The sequence below is a fragment of the Phyllopteryx taeniolatus genome, chromosome 12 (assembly GCF_024500385.1).
Source record: "Phyllopteryx taeniolatus isolate TA_2022b chromosome 12, UOR_Ptae_1.2, whole genome shotgun sequence".
In the NCBI taxonomy this organism is placed as follows: domain Eukaryota; kingdom Metazoa; phylum Chordata; class Actinopteri; order Syngnathiformes; family Syngnathidae; genus Phyllopteryx; species Phyllopteryx taeniolatus.
The window spans coordinates 22,210,395-22,228,357 of NC_084513.1; the positions used below are offsets into that span (position 1 = coordinate 22,210,395).

The 17,963-nt window shown below is 47.3% G+C and overlaps 1 protein-coding gene across 17 annotated transcripts in view; it reads right to left on the reverse strand.

Annotated features, from left to right (window-relative positions):
• dgkh (diacylglycerol kinase, eta) overlaps positions 1–17,963 on the reverse strand; it is a 54,356-nt gene that overhangs the window by 31,777 nt on the left and 4,616 nt on the right. For 9 of the 17 annotated variants that reach the window (XM_061791749.1, XM_061791747.1, XM_061791750.1 and 6 more), the window contains exons 3-5: positions 7,540–7,650; positions 6,319–6,477; positions 2,370–2,450 (exon numbers count right to left, since the gene is read on the reverse strand). In XM_061791749.1, the coding sequence (XP_061647733.1) occupies positions 2,370–2,450; positions 6,319–6,477; positions 7,540–7,650 (351 nt within the window). Of the gene's footprint in view, positions 1–609; positions 629–1,734; positions 1,880–2,369; positions 2,451–6,318; positions 6,478–7,539; positions 7,651–17,963 lie in introns of those variants that run through there. The other 8 variants (XM_061791761.1, XM_061791758.1, XM_061791754.1 and 5 more) reach the window with 4 other exon arrangements.

Below are 17,963 nucleotides of genomic sequence, written 5' to 3' on the forward strand. Positions count from 1 at the left end.
TACCCAGTATGCAGTACACGAGTATATACAGTCATTGAGCAAGTCATTTCAAAGAGACATTGCTCCATCTTGTGAACTCGCTAATCGGTGATCGCTAATTTACATACATTGAGACGAGGATGATCTGTGACCTTCTTAAATACGGGAATGTCATGTACAGTATATCAGGGGGAGATTTCTGTGGCAGAGTCGTGCTCCGCAACCTTCGCGTCACGATCATCATGATCACAAAATTCTGGAAGCAGATCAATATCAATATCAATATGCAACACTTTTTCTAGAAATCTCTGCCAGTGTTTACGTTTCCAAATGATCGCTTGTCCAACATTCGTAGAAAATCCCAACGTGCCGTCACCGGTGTGCTCGTTACAGAACAGGCCCGCAGGCTACTGGCGTGGTCCTTGGGGGCTACCTGGTGCCCGGCCGGGGGCTCCGCGTTGGTCAGAAGCAATAAACTAACTCACTCATTCCACTCGACAATTTGCAGCAGCGCACGTGCGCACACACATGCACTCGCACACAAGCACACACGTGCACACATGCAAACCCACGCGTACCGTACACGCGCACATGCGCAGGTCTCGGCCCCCGTTCGGCACGCCGCCGTACCTTCCGCGATGTGGCGGCCACAGAGCACCAGCCCCCCCGGTTCTATTTTGGGCTTTCTCCTTCCTCGTTATCATCAACTGCCACCCTTCTAAATGAGACCCTGATGCTCGGTGTCCATCTCACGCAGGCCTTTGGATTAAGACGTGTGGCCCGCGTGCGCGCGCACACACATGCATACACGCTCCAAGACGCGCGCGCACACACACCAGCCGCGGCTCCAGTTCATCTCATTTATGGATCGGGCCGACGATCATTCCCAGGCAGGCGTTTCAAGGCGTGCGCCTAAAAATAGCGGCACTGTTCTCCCGACGACAACCCCCGCCCCCTCTTCGCATAGCATCACCCGGGACCAGTGGAGACATTTTTAGAAGGCAACCATTTTTTTTTGTCCTCACCACTGATATTTCAGGTTTGTTACATCACACTCTGTGCTCGCTGCCAGGAAATGTCAGCTGTGCTTCCCCAAGTGAGGAGGCCAAAAATAATCGAAATTTCACCGAAAAATACGCCAGAAATATTGAAGCTCTTATTTTGAGCCTCATCATAAAGTCGAAGTTGATGAAATTCTCCTTTCCACCATTCATTAAAAGGATGAAAAAAAAAAAAACCTAAACATGACGTAAGGCTCCATTGGCCCCGTGTCCCAAAATGCAACGAAAAAGCTGCACTGCATTGTGGGAGCTGGCAGTAACCACAGTGAACGGAAACATCACTGTTTCCGTTCACAGGCTAAGACGCTACACGGTGATTTGCTAGCGAAGCCACTCTTGTGTCGTCTTCATCAGAAATGGTCTTTTCACCTATTTCTTTATTTTCAACCAAAAAAAGGTCAATATAACGTGGAGCCGCAGCTGGAACGGATTCATGACATTTCTATTCATTTCAATAGGAAACATGACCTCCATTGGCAAACGTTTCGAGGCCACGGAACACATTGCATTCGTAAGCTGAGGTGCCACTGTATTTCAGTTGTAAATATACCCTGGCCTAAAACAAACAATTCCTGCATCCATTTTCTACACCTCTTGTCCTCATCACGACCTTGAGCCGATTCCAGCTGACATTAAGAGAGACACCAGTCAATTGCAGCCCGAATAATCCACAAGAAGGACTTCATGAACTAACCTTGATACGGAAAATTCTGAAGACAAGAGCAAAATGAACTTGGTCAACTCTCTGGACCTGAAGTGGGAGACCAACATCAACTCCATCCTCAAGTAGGCCCAGCAGAGGATGTAGTTCCTGCGGCTTCTGAGGAAGCACGGCCTGCCGCGGGAGCTGCTGAGGCAATTCTACGCAGCGGTCAGCGAATCGGTCCCGTGTGCATCCATCACAGTCTGGTTTGGTGCTGCCACAACAAAGGACAAACGACGACCGCAACGGACAATCAGAACTGCCGGGAAAATCGGCGACACCCCCCGACCCGCCCTCGAGGACTTCAACGCTGCCAGAATTAAGACAAGAGCAGGCAAAATCCTTTTGGACCCTCCAAATCCTGGTCAGCACCTCTTCCAGCGAACATTGCAAACTAGAACAAGCAGACATTCCGACAGCTTCTTCCCTCTTGCCATCAACTTCTGCCATCAACAGTTAACTTAGAAATTCCATTGTTTTGATGTCTCAAAAGTAGTTTTTGGGTCAAAATGGCTGTCTGTTGGCGCACTAGAGCGGCTCCAACTACCAGAGAAACAATTCCTTGTGTGTTTCTGACATACTTGGCAAATAAAGATGATTCTGATTCTGATTCGGAACTGACTCACCGTGAAGCTGTTGTTGGCGTTCTTGGTACTGGACTCCGCAACGCTGGCGTCCGATAGGTCCACCTCGTCAAAGATAAGAGACTGCGGGAAAGGTGGAGACCGGGGTTAGCGTCTACTTTCTTACTCCTTGCATTGAGCTTCACATTTGTACCGGGCAGCGACGATGACGAGACAAACGTCTTATCATGGGTAAAGCAAGGCAGACCTGGAATGGGATGTGCATGAAAGCATTTGACGTCTGCATTTTGCCCGCCAAAAGCAAACTCAACAACAGACGGCTTTGTGTTGGAGGCGCAAGATGGCACCTCTAATGGCAATCGCGCCTTCTCAAAGGGTGTCATGTGCGTTTTTAAAAATAGATGCCGTGCAGAACCAAGAGTCTCCGCTGTGGTTCTGGGCAAAAAGAACCCATTTGCGCGACCAGTCAAATAACGAAAGGCTTGCCAAATGTATTGGACTCAAGGGAAGAACAAGGAGACTTAAGAGGTTCACTGTGGCCCCCATTCCACACAAAACAATCAAAGCCATGAACTTTGGGTTGCAAAAGGGTACGTAAGAACATATACTATTTGCAGCCCAATGAAAACCACGCATCTGCATATTGCATGTTTCTGTTTTGCTGTTTTATCAGGAAAACAAATCCAAACTACAAAGGCAGTTAGCAGAGCACAGACCTCCACCGAGTCCATCTGAAAAATGCGGTGGCTCTCTCCTTGGCTTGCGTGTCAACGCTCTCTAGAGCTATGGAACTCGCCCCAAAGCGGTAAAAATGATTTGTGCCAAAACGGAACCGACAATGGGAGAGAGGGATTTTGGGGAGACTTTTGGGACTGAAGATCAGTTTTAGGGGCGCTAGGACAATAAAAGTTCACCCTAAACACATACTACCAAAGATGTTGGGGTGGAGGCTTGGCAAGTTTTGAAAATAGGCCTCGCGACGCCACTGGAGTCAATGTCTTTTGTTTTACACAAGACGTCTTCAAGAGCTACCAAAGATGACAATATCGCATGTTTAGGCTTCGCTTGTTCTTACATCTATCACATCACATATGTCGAAGGGAATGGTTTGACCGATGTAACGGTCTGAAGACGCCAGCGATAAGTTGGGGTTAAAACCGTGACGTCATCAGCACGTATATACGGCAGCACACGCAAGTCGCTCACGTGAACTTCTGCATAAACTTGATGGCTCCCAAATGATGGGTTTTATTTTGATCGGATAGTGAAAGCAAAATGTTACAGGTACTTCTTGGCCCTTGTGTCAGCCCACTAAACGATTTCATGGAAATGAGTTGCCTCGTGCATTCCAATTGATAATTATTAGGATTTTTTGTTTTTAAAGAATGCAACAAAAAGACAGTTGAACTTCATTAACATACCGTACCGTATTAGTAATTCCATATTGGGGTTCTTAGTTTTGGTTTTTGGCTGCCTTTATTGGCTGCCTGAGGCCTAGCAGCAAGACCTCAGACTTCTGACGGGGCGTGTGCGGCTGTACCGCGGGTGCACCGAGCCTCCTCCCGCAAAAGCCCCAAAATACCCGCCGTTACGTTTCATCGGAGACGGCCGTCGAAAGGCTGCGAAAGGGTTGGAGGCAGAGCAACCGGCACATACTGTACAGTACAGTACAGTACCGTGGCTCCAAATGAGAGCAAACGACGCAGACCTTTTAAGCGATAACTCACTCGTTTCCATCAGGCAGGAAATGAGCTCGACCACATAACAGCACGACAACAAATTTCTTTGTGGCCGCTGCAGCAAAATGTACCCAATTCCTGCCATGGACATGCTGGCGAGCGCGAACATGTACTGTATTTGGCCGAATGGCTGACGTTCGATAAGGGGCTGTCCAAACTGTCCGTCGGGGCAGCGGATGATGGGCGACGATGTGCAGTGCGAGTGCGTGCGTGCGTATGCGTGTGTTGGCCAAAGAGTGCCAACCCAAACATCCGCTTACGCTTTTGGCTGGCACATGGTTGGGTCATATTTAAGTGTATTTGTGTGTATTTTATGGCTTTTTACAGTTCCTTTGACACACACACACGCGCGTGGACCCACACTAATAACACGCGCACACGCACACAAAACTGTCTTGAGGGAAGCTGTAATGAAAGCTGACAGCAACAGTGGCCAAAGGAGAAGCGTTCCAAACCCTCTACTTGCACGCTGTGCAAAAGTCTTAGGCCACCCTGTGGTTTTAGCCAAGCGAGCATGAACGTACGGTACGTGTGCAGTATGCATATACTGGAACTGCAATGGCAGTCCCAGAGTACGGGCGAATGGCGTCTGGAACGCGAAGGTCCAGCGTATGCAACTGAAGATGACAAGCGACATAGCGCACAAACAATGGAAGCCTTTTTTCCTTTTAGCCGATAATGATTCATTTGTGCGATCAAACCTGGAATTAGAGCTCGACTGATACCGGACCTATGGGCCAAGTAGTCGCATTGAAGATATCCACTCTAATGAATAGGAAGCATTTTGAAGCTGAATAATCCATAAACATTGGAGTTACTGGTCATGTATTTAAAAAAAAAAAATTATATATATATATATAAAGGCTGTCACTATCGAATCTGTTTAGAATCGCTTATCCTATAGATATTTCAGCACCAAATCTTTCAAAGAAAATTGTTTATTTTATGACTAACATGCATCGTGTTGTCACTTCTGTCCTTAAACTCCACATATCGGAACCGAGTGTATGCGATCAAACTAAATCGGCCTTTGCCAAACGCTTGCGATTAGCATTGGCGCACTAGTGATTACCAGTTTAGGTTTTAAAAAAAAGAAATAGATAACTACCATTCAGCTCACTCATCAATCATGTTATGTGTACATTACACAACTAATAGTGAGTTTAATGATTTCATCGATCCATCTACTTTTAGGTCTTCGCCGTGGTCGCTTTGTTTCCAGTGGTATCCAATTGATAGTTTCTGTGGTCCACCTAACCCTAACCCTAATATATATATATATATATATACATATGCAAAATGTGTGTAAATTGAATGAGTAACTTGTCACGTTTTGCAAAATGTGTTTTTTGTTTATGCATGCATAAAAGCTGGTGCAGAAAAACGTTGTTGTGTCAAATTATTTGAACATATAACATTTGCAAAAATGGATGGATTCATCAACAACTAATCGAATTGACAACTATTTTGATCAGCGATTCATCTCTGAGAGAAATGAGCTCATTTCTAACGCTCTCCAACCCGCCGACTCCTCAACGTCTTCATTTGCTCTGCTTCCTGTCGTCTCTTCAGTGCCACCCGCCGTCTCGAATCCGTACGTCGTGGCTGGCTGGCCTGGCCGCCGTCTTCTTCTAAACGTTGCCCTTCATCCTAGCCGAGACTCACACCTGACACCTTCCTCCACCCGTTCCAACATGCTTGGAAAGTCAAGGATTTTTTTGGTTTGCTTTTTGCTGATCCAAAAAATGCAGCCCCGACTGAGAACTGTCACAAAATGTGGCGGCGGCATTTCCTACTAAATGCTGAAAGTCCAAGAGTGACGTGCTGTATATGGCAAACTGCTGTTTTGGCCTTTTATGCACACGTACTTTGCCAGTTTGTGCGTAACAATGTTGCAGTTCTACAAGTTCTACAGTGCTTTGCTTTTGGTAGGATTTCCTACTTGAAGCCGTAGTTTCAAGTCGAGGAGTGACATCAAGATGTCGGGCAGAACGACGGGTTTGTGTCTTTTTATGCCCGCGTACGCAGTCCAAGCAGAAAACTGTTGCTGGAAAATAGTCCAATTCGAAGAAAATACGGCGCACTCCCAGCTAAATGTCGACCCACGTTAAGTTCACGTGTGATGTATCAGCCGGGCTCTAACTGGCTCTTGGCACAAAAGGGATGCGTTCAAGTCACCCGAACAGCGAGTCAGACCGCGTGACGTCACCGTACGGCACGCCCGCATCTCTATGGGACCGAACTGCGCTGACCCGAATTCTCACTAGGCCCTCCTCGGATCCGCTGGCGCCCAGAGGCGGGGGTGAGCGCCGCGCGCCAGTCCAGCACACCGCCAGAGCTCGCCAGCAGACCCGGCTCCGCAACGCCCGGCGCGGCGCTCGCTCTTGTCGGCGGGCCGACGCGCTGCCGGACTGGCGCACGCGCCCGGGTGCAGGTGGTCGTGGGGGCGGGGCGAGTTCAAAGTAAAAGGAAGGAAAAAAATAACAATAGAGTGAGGTGACGTTTTAGTAAGTGTAATTGATCACAAATGAGGTCACGTAATTTATAGGAGTATCAATGAATCGCGTCGTATACACTGCATATACACATTCGAAATCAAAACAAATTCACTCAAAATGATCTCATTGTTATGAGAAACTAAGAAATGCCCAGCACATAAATTACCATTCAAATGAATACAATAAAACATATCAATTCCTCCACTCATCCGGCTGGCTCTGCTTTATTCAAAACAAACACATGCAAATGAATTTCAAATAAATGTAGTAAATCAAACAGATTGGATGAGGTGATCAGTTCTACACATCTCAAAGTGCATGTAACTCGTATGATTGGGGAACGCGAGTACAGTCATGTGATGTGTGCGTCCAATGCATGTGAAAGCTGGAAAATTGGAAAACAGAAGGTGTTCATTCTTTAATACCACTTTATTATTTATGGTCTTTTGCAATAAAGGTTCGAATGTTCATGCTTCTACTGCGGAACTTTCTTTTTCTTTGCTTGCTATTTATAGGGAAACATCAACTGTCTCGTGTCCACAATGTTGCTCTTAAAATTGGAATTTCCAAATGTGGACTATACAGCAATGTGTCACGCGGGAGCAGAGGCGGGTGTTCGTCTAAAAATAACATTCATTGGGGATGTTTCGCTTTTTAGTAAAGGTTGGGCTAGTATCAGACTAAACAAGTGATTTATGACAACAATAAAGATAGTATGTGGGCCGAAGATGTGGAAAATGGGAGCCTGAATCTGTTGTGTGCTCATGCAAAGGTGCTGCGAGTGCGAAAATAAACTGCACGCTACATACTGTATACTCACGTACAGTCTACTCATGTTTTTTCCTGTTACGAAAAGGGAATCGAATATACATCAAATGGACGTTCCGAAACACTTTGGCAACATTTGCATTCTCTATTGTACAAATGGTTGCTTGAATATTAGTTTGACGTTGAACTCGTGCACGCGGACATTACCTTGGCGTCTTTGGCGTAGTAGAGCGTTCGGCCTCTCAGCTTGAAGTAACGCTTCTTCCACCGCTGGAAGGAGCTGGTCTGTTTCAGCAACAATCCTTCCTTTATGCTCGTCTGCAGGAGGGGAGGGGAGGGGAGGGGGGGGAAAAAAAGCGCTTTTAATGCTCCCAAATGCAGCAAATCTGTCTTAAAGTGCATCTTGCAATACTCTTATCCGAAATGTTGTTGTTGTTTTTTTAGTTTTTTTTTTAGACAAACAACGGAAGCAATGTTGCCGTGTGCTTTGCGTTGCTTTTTGCATTTTGTGTCCTCTTCAATCCCAATTGTCTGAGAATCGACAATCGTTCCGCTCAGTTTTGAGTGCTCTGTTTTCCGCTTGAACATTGAAACTGCGAATGTCACGTTGCACTGAACGCACCCGTCAGAACGAGGAGCGCTAACAAGGGTTCACCGCGGGGGACGGCAAACGTCTCCTGTATTTATTTCTGTTGCCGGCGTCATCTCCGACATGAGCATCCCGAGTCCACAGGCGGCTGAAACGTCGTCTTCTCGATTCGTATGACCATCGACATCAGTGTAAATTGAAACTGCAACAACCCAAACGTACGACGTGAGTTGTCGAGTTGTTCATTTGGACTTGGCCTTCAACTAAAACCCGCCATTCATTTTGGGCGGTCCTTTAAACCTTGAAAATAGTACAGCGGGAAACTGTGAGAAGCACGTTGTACATAACGCACTAACAAAACAATCACAATGGAGGACCGCGAGAGTCTCGAGTATTCATTTCTCTCGCCAGCGTAGTTTTTAGCATTAGCATTCCAAGTCCCCAGACAACTGGAATGTTCTACTTCATTTGTTTGACAGTCGACGTGAAACTGCAAAGACGAATGTACGTTCGCGTCAAGATCGGAGCTTTGACTTTCCGTTGCAAGATATTGACTTCAAAAACGGCGCAGTTTCAAAATGGTGCCGAGGGAAAGCGCAGAAACGATGGCGCTGAATCACGGCTTCCGTCCCGAAGAGTCGCGCTAACAAACGGCAACAGGGGAGAACGGGGTCTCCGGAATTCCTTTTGTCTATTCGAGAGGCTGTGATTGACTGGGGACCGGTCTAGGGTGGAGCCGGCCTCTTGTACAAAGTCAGCCGGGATAGGCTCCAGCTCGCCTCATTCAGGAAATGGATGCAAACAAGGACAAAGTGCAGCCAAACGGAGACTGCGGCGTACAATGCTGCATTTTTGGCCATTTCTCGCCATTGAAAGCAGTGAGCAACCAGCAGGATTCTTTACAAACTTACAAGTTCCTCGGTTAAAAGGAGGAACACCGAAAACATCATCGGCTTCTTCTTCTGCTAACTAAAGGCACTAAGCGACAAAGGTCATCACGTTTATTAGCGTCTTCCGTGTCGGCGGTTGCTTGAGCTGCAAACAGGCGGCAAACTTCCACGACGGCCACAAGACGAGGTCCCATCCTCGTCTCTGGCGCTCTACGCCAGGGGTGTCAAACTCTTTTTTTCTCTCGGGCCGCATTGGAGTTATGATTTCCCTCAGAAGGCCGTTAGAACAGTGAAACCAGATAAATGTTGAATCACCAAAACATATTATTACCATTACACAACATATTGAGGGATAACTAGTCTTGAAATCAGAAGACAAGGATAACAGTTTGTTCACGTATTGTTTGAGTGACCGTAGAAGGAGGGTTCGGTAAGAGAAAAATGTCAATCTCAACATTATTGTTTATTATTATGACAATTTGGAATTTGGGTACACATTTTAGCAAAAATCTCGGAAGCTGACGAGCATGATTTGCTTTCGCGGCCCGCCACGTCCGCATCTGGCCCCCGGGCCTTGAGTTTGACACCTATGTTCTACGCGCTGCAAAGGCACGCACGAGGAAAGCATAAAACACGCACGCTGGCTCAGGCACACACACACACACACACACACAGGCTATTTATAGCGCAGGAAGGCTGTTCTTGGAGGGGGAATTACAAACAGACGCAGGCCCGAAGCTGACATCCTGCCCACCAGCTGTGTCAACTTCGACACACAAACGCTGCACTGGAACACAAGCAGACACACAAGCGGCCAGCGCCGACCGAGGAGCACTCGACAGCGGCGTCGTGCGGAAATCACCGCCGTGAACTCCAGCGAGATTTTGTTGTTTTGATTAAACGACAAAGGGGTTTGGCCAGCTCAGTCTCATGTCTCACGGGAAAAAAAAGATTGGCCGGGCTGCGGTGGAACGTACAGAAAAGAGTTTCTGGACAGCCGCCACAGGACGCGAGAAGTCAGTCTCGGGAGTCAATCGTTATTATTAAGAAAGCAAAAACCCTGTCTGTTTTAAACGGCAACTTTTTTACCAATGTTCTTCCTTAGATTAACTTCCCACATAAAAACAAGAAATTGGATTTGGGGATAACATCTCGGAATCAGTATTTTAAGTCACAAGAGCATCCCAGACAGAGAGAGCGTCGTGATTGGTGCAGATTGTAATGGACATGTTGGTGAAGGAAACAGGGGTGATGAAGAAGTGATGGGTAACTATGGCATCCAGGAAAGAAACTTGCAGGGACAGATGGCGGTAGACTTTGCAAAAAGGATGCAAATGGCTGTAGTGAACACTTTTGTCCAGAAGAGGCAGGAACATAGGGTGACCTGCAAGAGCGGAGGTAGAAGCACGCAGGTGGATGACATCTTGTGCAGACGATGTCATCTGAAGGAGGTTACAGACTGTAAGGTAGTGGTAGGGGAGAGTGTGGCGAGACAACACGGTCATGGTGCTGTGTAAGATGACGGGAGAGCTGGCTGAGACAGGCTCTCGTTGGACAGGAGGAGCTTTCGGAAGACTGGACCACGACAGTCAAGGTGATCAGTGAGACAGGCAGGAGAGTACTTGGTGCATCTCCTGGCAGGACAGGAGAGAAGGAGACTTGGTGTTGGAACCTCACAGTACAGGAAATCATACAAGGAAAGAGGTTCGCTAAGAAGAAGTGGGAAACTGACAGGACCGAGGAGAGGCGAAAGGAATACATTGAGATGCGACACGGGGCAAAGGTAGAGGTGGCAAAAGCCAAACAAGAGGCATAGGATGACATGTATGCCAGGTTGGACACTAAAGAAGGAGAAAAGGAGCTATACGGGTTGTCCAGACAGAGGGATAGAGATGGGAAGGATGTGCAGCAGGTTAGGTGATTAAGGATAGAGATGGAAATGGGTTGACTGGTGCCACTAGTGCACTGGATGGATGGAAAGAATACTTTGAGGGGTTGATGAATGAGGAAAATGAGAGAGAAAGAAGACTAGAAGAGGCAAGAGTGGTGGACCAGGAAGTGGCAATGATTAGTAAGGGGGAAGTTAGAAAGGCATTAAAGAGGATGAAAAATGGAAAGGCAGTTGGTCCTGATGACATTCCTGAGGAGGTATGGAAGCATCTAGGAGAGGTGCCTGTGGAGGTTTTGACCAGCTTGTTCAACAGAATTCCAGCGGGTGAAAAGATGCCTGATGAACAGAGGAAAAGTGTGCTGATGCCCATTTTTTAAGAACAAAGATGATGTGCAGAGCTGTGGGAACTCTAGAGGAATAAAGTGGAGGATGAGCCACACAATGAAGTTATGGGAAAGAGTAGTGGAGGCGAGACTCAGGACAGAAGTGAGTATTTGCCAGCAACAGTATGGTTTCATGCCTAGAAAGAGTACCACAGATGCATTATTTGCCTTGAGGATGTTGATGGAAAAGTACAGAGAAGGTCAGAAGGAGCTACATTCCGTCTTTGTGGATCTAGAGAAAGCCTACGACCGAGTACCCAGAGAGGAACTGTGGTACTGAGTTAGAATGTTAGAATAATACAGGACATGTACGACGGCAGCAGAACAGCGGTGAGGTGTGCTGAAGGTGTGACAGAGGAATTGAAGGTGGAGGTGGGACTGCATCAGGGATCCGCCCTCAGCCCCTTCCTGTTTGCAGTGGTGATGGATAGGCTGACAGATGAGGTTAGACTGCAATCCCCGTGGACCATGATGTTTGCAGATGACATTGTGATCTGCAGTGAAAGCAGGGAGCAGGTGGAGGAACAGTTAGAAAGGATGGAGCACTGGAAAGCAGAGGAATGAAGATTAGCCGAAGTAAAACAGAATATATGTGCATGAATGAGAGGGGTGGTGGGGGAAGAGTGAGGCTACAGGGTGAAGAGATAGCAAGGGTGGAGCTGGAGGTGGCGGAAATGAAGATGTTGAGGTTTGTTCTCGGAGTGACCAGGTTGGATCAAATTAGAAATGAGCTCATCAGAGGGACGGCCGAGGTTCGATGTTTTGGAGACAAAGTTAGAAAGAGCAGACTCGGACGGTTCGGACACGTCCAGAGGAGAAATAGCGATTATATTGGTAGAAGGATGATGAGGATGGAGCTGCCAGGCAAGAGAGCGAGAGGAAGACCAAAGAGAAGGTTGAAGGATGTCGTGAGGGAAGACTTGAGGGCAGTTGGTGGATGCAGGAGATAGGCTGACGTGGAAAAGGAGGACGCGCTGACAAGCCCAAAGGAAAAGAAGAAGTATTAGAAGTCAAAAACTATCTTCTTCAAACTCTCAGTAGTTACTTTATTTCATTTATTTTGGGTATTTTTACCAGTGGTCACTCATATTCAACCTTCCCATATTAAGAAATTCTACTGATTTTGAATGAATCAAAGCAGCTAGAGTAAAATGTTCAATTAGTCATTTGTCACGATTCCAAATGACACCTGATGATAATTGTAAAGATTCCATTAATTACCCGACCTAGGCATTACCTTCTCATTACCGGAAAGTATTTTGATTTTGAACACAAGAGATCATGTGCAGAACTAGTCAACGTTTTGGCAAAAATTGGAGTGATTTCAGACACCCAAAGTAGCTTACTGGAGAGGTCAATGATTTCATGGCTGTACAGTGCTATCTTCCCAAAACAGAACTGGATATGATTTCTAACAAATCTCCCTCGTAGGTTGCAATAGCATCTCTTCGCTCGAGTGCTGAAAGGCCTGTGATCTAGTTTGTCTTGTTTTGGCAGAAACAAAGAGAAAACAGTGGAACACTTGTCAGCCAATGTTATGGTAATTCCCCTGCTGTTTTCCATGAACACTGCTGATGGCCAAATTCCTGGATTAAGGTGAAATACCTCCAATGCGGACTTCCCTATAAGGCTGTCTTTGCCGCTGGATCGCGAGCGCAATCAAAGCAGGACTGAGACGCTCTCGTGGCATGTGAAGTCATCGCCCAATTTAGGGCCAATGAACAATGCTGGAAATCTAAATCTGTTTCGAAAGAGATGCTCCGTGAGTCTTCTCATGAATTCAACCGTCCAATCGGCTGGTTGGAGGGTAAAACGCAAGGCCTAATGGCAGAAAAATATACTTCAAAAGTCGCACAAGAACTTGGAAAAGTGTCATCGGCTCAGTTAGCATCTGAAGGACTGCTTTGCTTTTTCATGTGATCATGAAACGGTCAAATATGGCCCAACGTAAGAGGTTTACGATGACTTGAATTCTTGCAGCCCCAGAACAGCAAATGGAACATATCGCAAACCGTCTGGCCAGTACCGACCGAGTGGGCCACATTATTCTGACCTGGCTGCTCAGTACAATACCGAGTCAACAATAAATTCACATTATCAATTGGGCATCTGCACGTTTTTGATGCAAGTGCATCTCGGCGCTTCTCGCGCGGCGGACGCTCCGTCGCGGCACAGAGCAGCGACACGATTGGTCGTCGGCTATACGCAGACAATCGAAGAATGGTGTGCACGGCGCAAACGTCAGCGTACGCCGTACTTTATTGTCGTGCTTCCTCCCTCCCTGCGCACATCAGCACTTCTCATTCGATTGTTTTTCTGTTTTCATATTGAGGGAGGTGTTCCGGGCACGTCCCACCCGGAGGAGGCCCCGGGGTCGACCCGGGACACGCCGGAGAGACGTCTGAGGCCTCGGAATCCCCCCGGAAGAGTTGGACGAAGTGGCTGTGGAGAGGAAAGTCTGGGCTTCCCCGCTTAGGCTGCTGCCCCCGCGACCCGAAAGAAAATAGGTAGGTGGATGGATGGATGGATGGATGGATGGATGGATGTTGGAGCATTGACAGTGGTTCTGATAATAATAATAATAATAATAATAATAACAAAGGTTTTATTTAGAAAGCGCTTTTCTAGACACTCAAAGACACTTAACGGTACAGCAGGCATACATCCACCCATCCATCCATTTTCTGAGCCGCTTCTCCTCACGCGGGTCCCAGCTATCTTCGGGCGGGAGGCGGGGTACACCCTCAACCGGTTGCCAGCCAATCGCAGGGCACATACAAACAAACAACCATTTGCACTCACAGTCACGCCTACGGGCAATTTAGAGTCTCCAATTCATGCATGTTTTGGGGATGTGCCCGGAGAAGAGCCACGCAGGCACGGGGACAACATGCAAACTGCACACAGGCGGGGCCGGGGATTGAACCCCGGTCCTCGGAACTGTGAGGCGGACGCTCTAACCGGTCGTCCGCCGTGCCGCCACAGATGCATAAAATACAAGGTAGAATTGAGGCCATCTTCAAAAGAGGGGTGGAGGCTTTTGAAGGGGGGCAGAGTGTTGCAGTGACAGATGTGTTCCAGCGGGAGGGAGCCGCTATGGAGAAGGAAGCCTGCGTCGCATCAGAGGCTGCGCTGAGCTCGGACGCCGCCAAGTTACGGAGGGCTTCGTGGGCGAGGTGTTCGATGTGTCGGGGGACAGGAATACGAAGACCCGGTTTTTCAAGGACGGGAGTAACAGGATCACAGGAGCAGGTGTGAGTGAGGACTGAGCTTAACTTCATTTCAGCTTTGAGATTGAACTGAAATTTGACATTGAATGAAAAAGAATGTCATTTTTTCAGAGCTTTTCCCTGAATCGTCTCCAGTCAACTCAGATTACATTTCAAATGGAATGGGGGAATTTGGGGGAGAACCTCAAATCTGAAAAATGGTGCTGTTGGGATTTTGTTTGCTTTGCAACGGCCAAACGAGAACCACGGAACCAGTGAAGTGTTTGTGCAACATGGCTACGTAGCACGTGTCTCTGTGCCGGCTGCTCGGGCCAAAGTAACCTCCCGTTCAGGACGAGAGCGGACTCGGTTTCGGGTGAAAATTTGCCAGACGCTCGGTCCTCTCTTTTTCCCGGTTGAGTCGACAATTACAAGAAAAGAAGTGTGACAATTTGATTGTTTTTACATTTTAGAATTGACAGTGGTTGACACGTTTTACACTTGTGATGAAAATATGAAAATGTTACTTTCATTAGTTGTCCGTTTTATGATGGTGGCAGTTTGACACCAGAACAAATATTTCTGTTTGCATTTCCTTTGAGCAAAACAGTTTGAAAGTAGGACTCCATTTCGACCGTGCGGAGAGTAAAACTAGACCGGCGACTGAACGTCACCTCAGGCCACACTGACTCGATCGCATGCGACATGAACGGGAGGCACGATCCCACTGGACAAAACCACGTCTATTCAAGTCCAATACATAGACTGTATCATGAGAAATAGTGACATGCATAGCAGTTGAAAAGAATCAAGCCTTTTTTGCCACCAGGGTCCAAAACCTTTCGTCCTGACCTGTCAGAAAGGACTTTAGCTCTAATTGGATGTTCTATTTTCCCCTTTTGTCCCTCCTTGGCCTCCGTAGTTCCCTTCCTTGTCTCCATCTCCTTCCTGTTGCCAAGTAGGTCAGAAGCGAGCTTTAAATAGCGCCGCTACTCTCCTCCGTCCGCTGGCCCGCTCTTCAGCTAAATTGTCCTGTTGCGGAAAAAAAAAACAGTAACCCGAGTGCCGCGCATCTTCCGCCCACACACCGCTTGGCCACCGGCGGGCCGACAACTGCGACACGCACACTCGCGCTTGCACACAAACAAGCTGACACAATGGACAAAGGCGGCAGCCGTTCAAATGGCTTCAGCAGCTGCGGTTGGTCGACGGAAGGCTCGTCGGAGCGGAGAAGGCTTGTGTTCCTTTCCACGAGGTCGTTGCATACACGGGACTTGACCGTCGACGGACTTCATATCGGCCGAGCCACGGTCAACAACAGACTCCATTCCGCTAACGGTCCCCACCGTCTTACCCTAAAGCGAGCGAGCGCCGCGTGCCGAGCCAATTACGAATCCCTGTGGAGCCGACCTGATTAATGGGCTTGCTTTAAGACAAAACTCCAATCCTAATCTAGCCACTCATCTCCCAGTAGGGAAAAACAGAGCAGAGGCTGTTAACAACTGCCTTCGAATCCCGATCGATGACAACATCCTGAAACATCAAACTGATAACTAGTATTAGGAAAACCTACAGGAGCTGAACAATCAGACCAGTATGCTCTTGGTGCCTCCTTTCTGGGAAGACCTTCCACAAAATGTTGGTGTGGCTCAAGAATGCAATTGTCCAAAATGGCATTGTAGGATGAACTAGCGCTTCCTTGAGGGATTCCTTCATTGCCGTCCAAGACTTTTGGTCATAGCTAGTACGCTACAGTATTGCTTCAAAGCATCAACTCTCTGTTGTCCAAGTACTCCATGACAATTTTTCGGTATTCCCCCCATCCCTGCCAATGGAAACGACCTATTGAACATGTACAACATACGGCGCAGGGTTTTTTTTTTACCTGAATCTCAGACTGAAAATGTGTCACCGGATTCAAAAACATTACGTATGCTTGATATGCGTGTGTTCTTCAGATATATAGATATTGGTATGTATTGTATGATGTTTTCTCCCACAATTTGCGATACTACCGATATCAATGGTAAAATCATGATAATGTTGTAACATCAATTATTCTGCCATTCCCACCCCGTGTGTCTTTCCAGTGACTGAATGAGAAAATTAAGATTTGTTGTCAGAATTGTTGCATCTAAGCTGCAACAGAAGAACTATATCTATATTTCTTCTTCGATAGCCCTCTTCTTGACTATGACTGACAAGTGTAGTGTGGACTCTATGAAATAATTATGGAAAACATCATGTTTGCTTCCACAAAAAAAAAAAAAAAAAAAAAAAAAAAAAAAAAGTATCAAAACGTTTGAAGAGCAGTAGTCACGTGAAAGAGCAGTTGTCTCGTTAATGAGCATAAGGAAGCTTGAGTTGCAGAGTGTCAAATGTTAACGAATATGGCAGGGAGCCTGCGGGACTCTGGGATAAGAAATGCCAGGACCCGCAGTGCACAAACGCAGACTCGAGCTAGCTACAGCTACATCCCCGCCTCAAATCACATCCCGTCCATTTTTCCAGGCAACTGTATACGAGGCCGCAACTGTGACAAAGAAGACAGCTGACTCATCCGTCCCTCGCATTACTGGCGGCGTGGGGGAGATGAGTCCCGGTCATCGTTCCATGCAGTTAAGAGTCCATTATGCCTCCATTATGGACCCATTCGGTTGGCGACAATGCTGTATTTGTCTTTTCGAGCTCCCCACTAAATATCCTCAATCCTCTCCCTTTTGTAAGGCATCTCCTGTGGCTCCCTACGCATACTGTAACCTCCCCACTGGAACACATTGGAACTGCGTACCCTGCACTCCCACGACATGCTAAAATGTCACAATGCTGATGAGAAAATTACAGCGGTGTCGCTGCAAGGGGATAATTCCTCTGTCGCCGATGTCCTTTGGGTATGCGTGCGTGTGACAAGAAGCTACTCGGCTTTGCCAGCAATTTACCCGCAATTACCTCAATCAGATTCCCAAGCAGCTTTGGAAGGAGTCACGCCTTGAAGAAGAAAGTGAATTGCATTACACGACTACTTCCAAGAAGGGTGAGCAGCTGCCATATTTCCGCATCCAGCGTTGTGAGGACCGAGGATGTCTTTGCTCCGATTCAAGCTCGTGAGCTTGTGCGTCCGCCAAAACCAACACTACTGAGCCAGCAAGCAGGTCACTTACGCTTTTGTACGCTACGATGTTTTTTTTTGTATTTCTATGCCAACAGCTGGGAAATTAACCAAAAAGTACCGCACTACTTTCTGCCGCCCCTTCCATTGAGATGCATCAAATGCCGACTGCACTTGAAACCCTTTTCAATGCAATGGTCAACAGCAGAAGCAGAAGAAGGGCATCTTTTGCTTTCTGGCTAAGGTTTATTTAGCAGGTATTGGATGGCCCCATTGCTAGTATAGTGGTTGAATTCCCGGTCAAATTTGCCTTTTGTTCAAAGTCCGTCGGGATACGCTCCAGATCCCCAGCACCCGGAACAAGAGACCCTAATCAGTCCAGCAAATGGATGGACGGATGGAACTGAAAGTCTCCTTTCGGGAAACGGCAACAGTGGTTGCAAAGCTACGTTTTGTGTGGGAGAAGGACTTTTGGGAAAGGGCTTGCTTGCCTTCAGCACCCGAGGACAACAACATTCGAGTTTGACTAGAGGACACTGTGGAGCGGTGAAAGGAACACG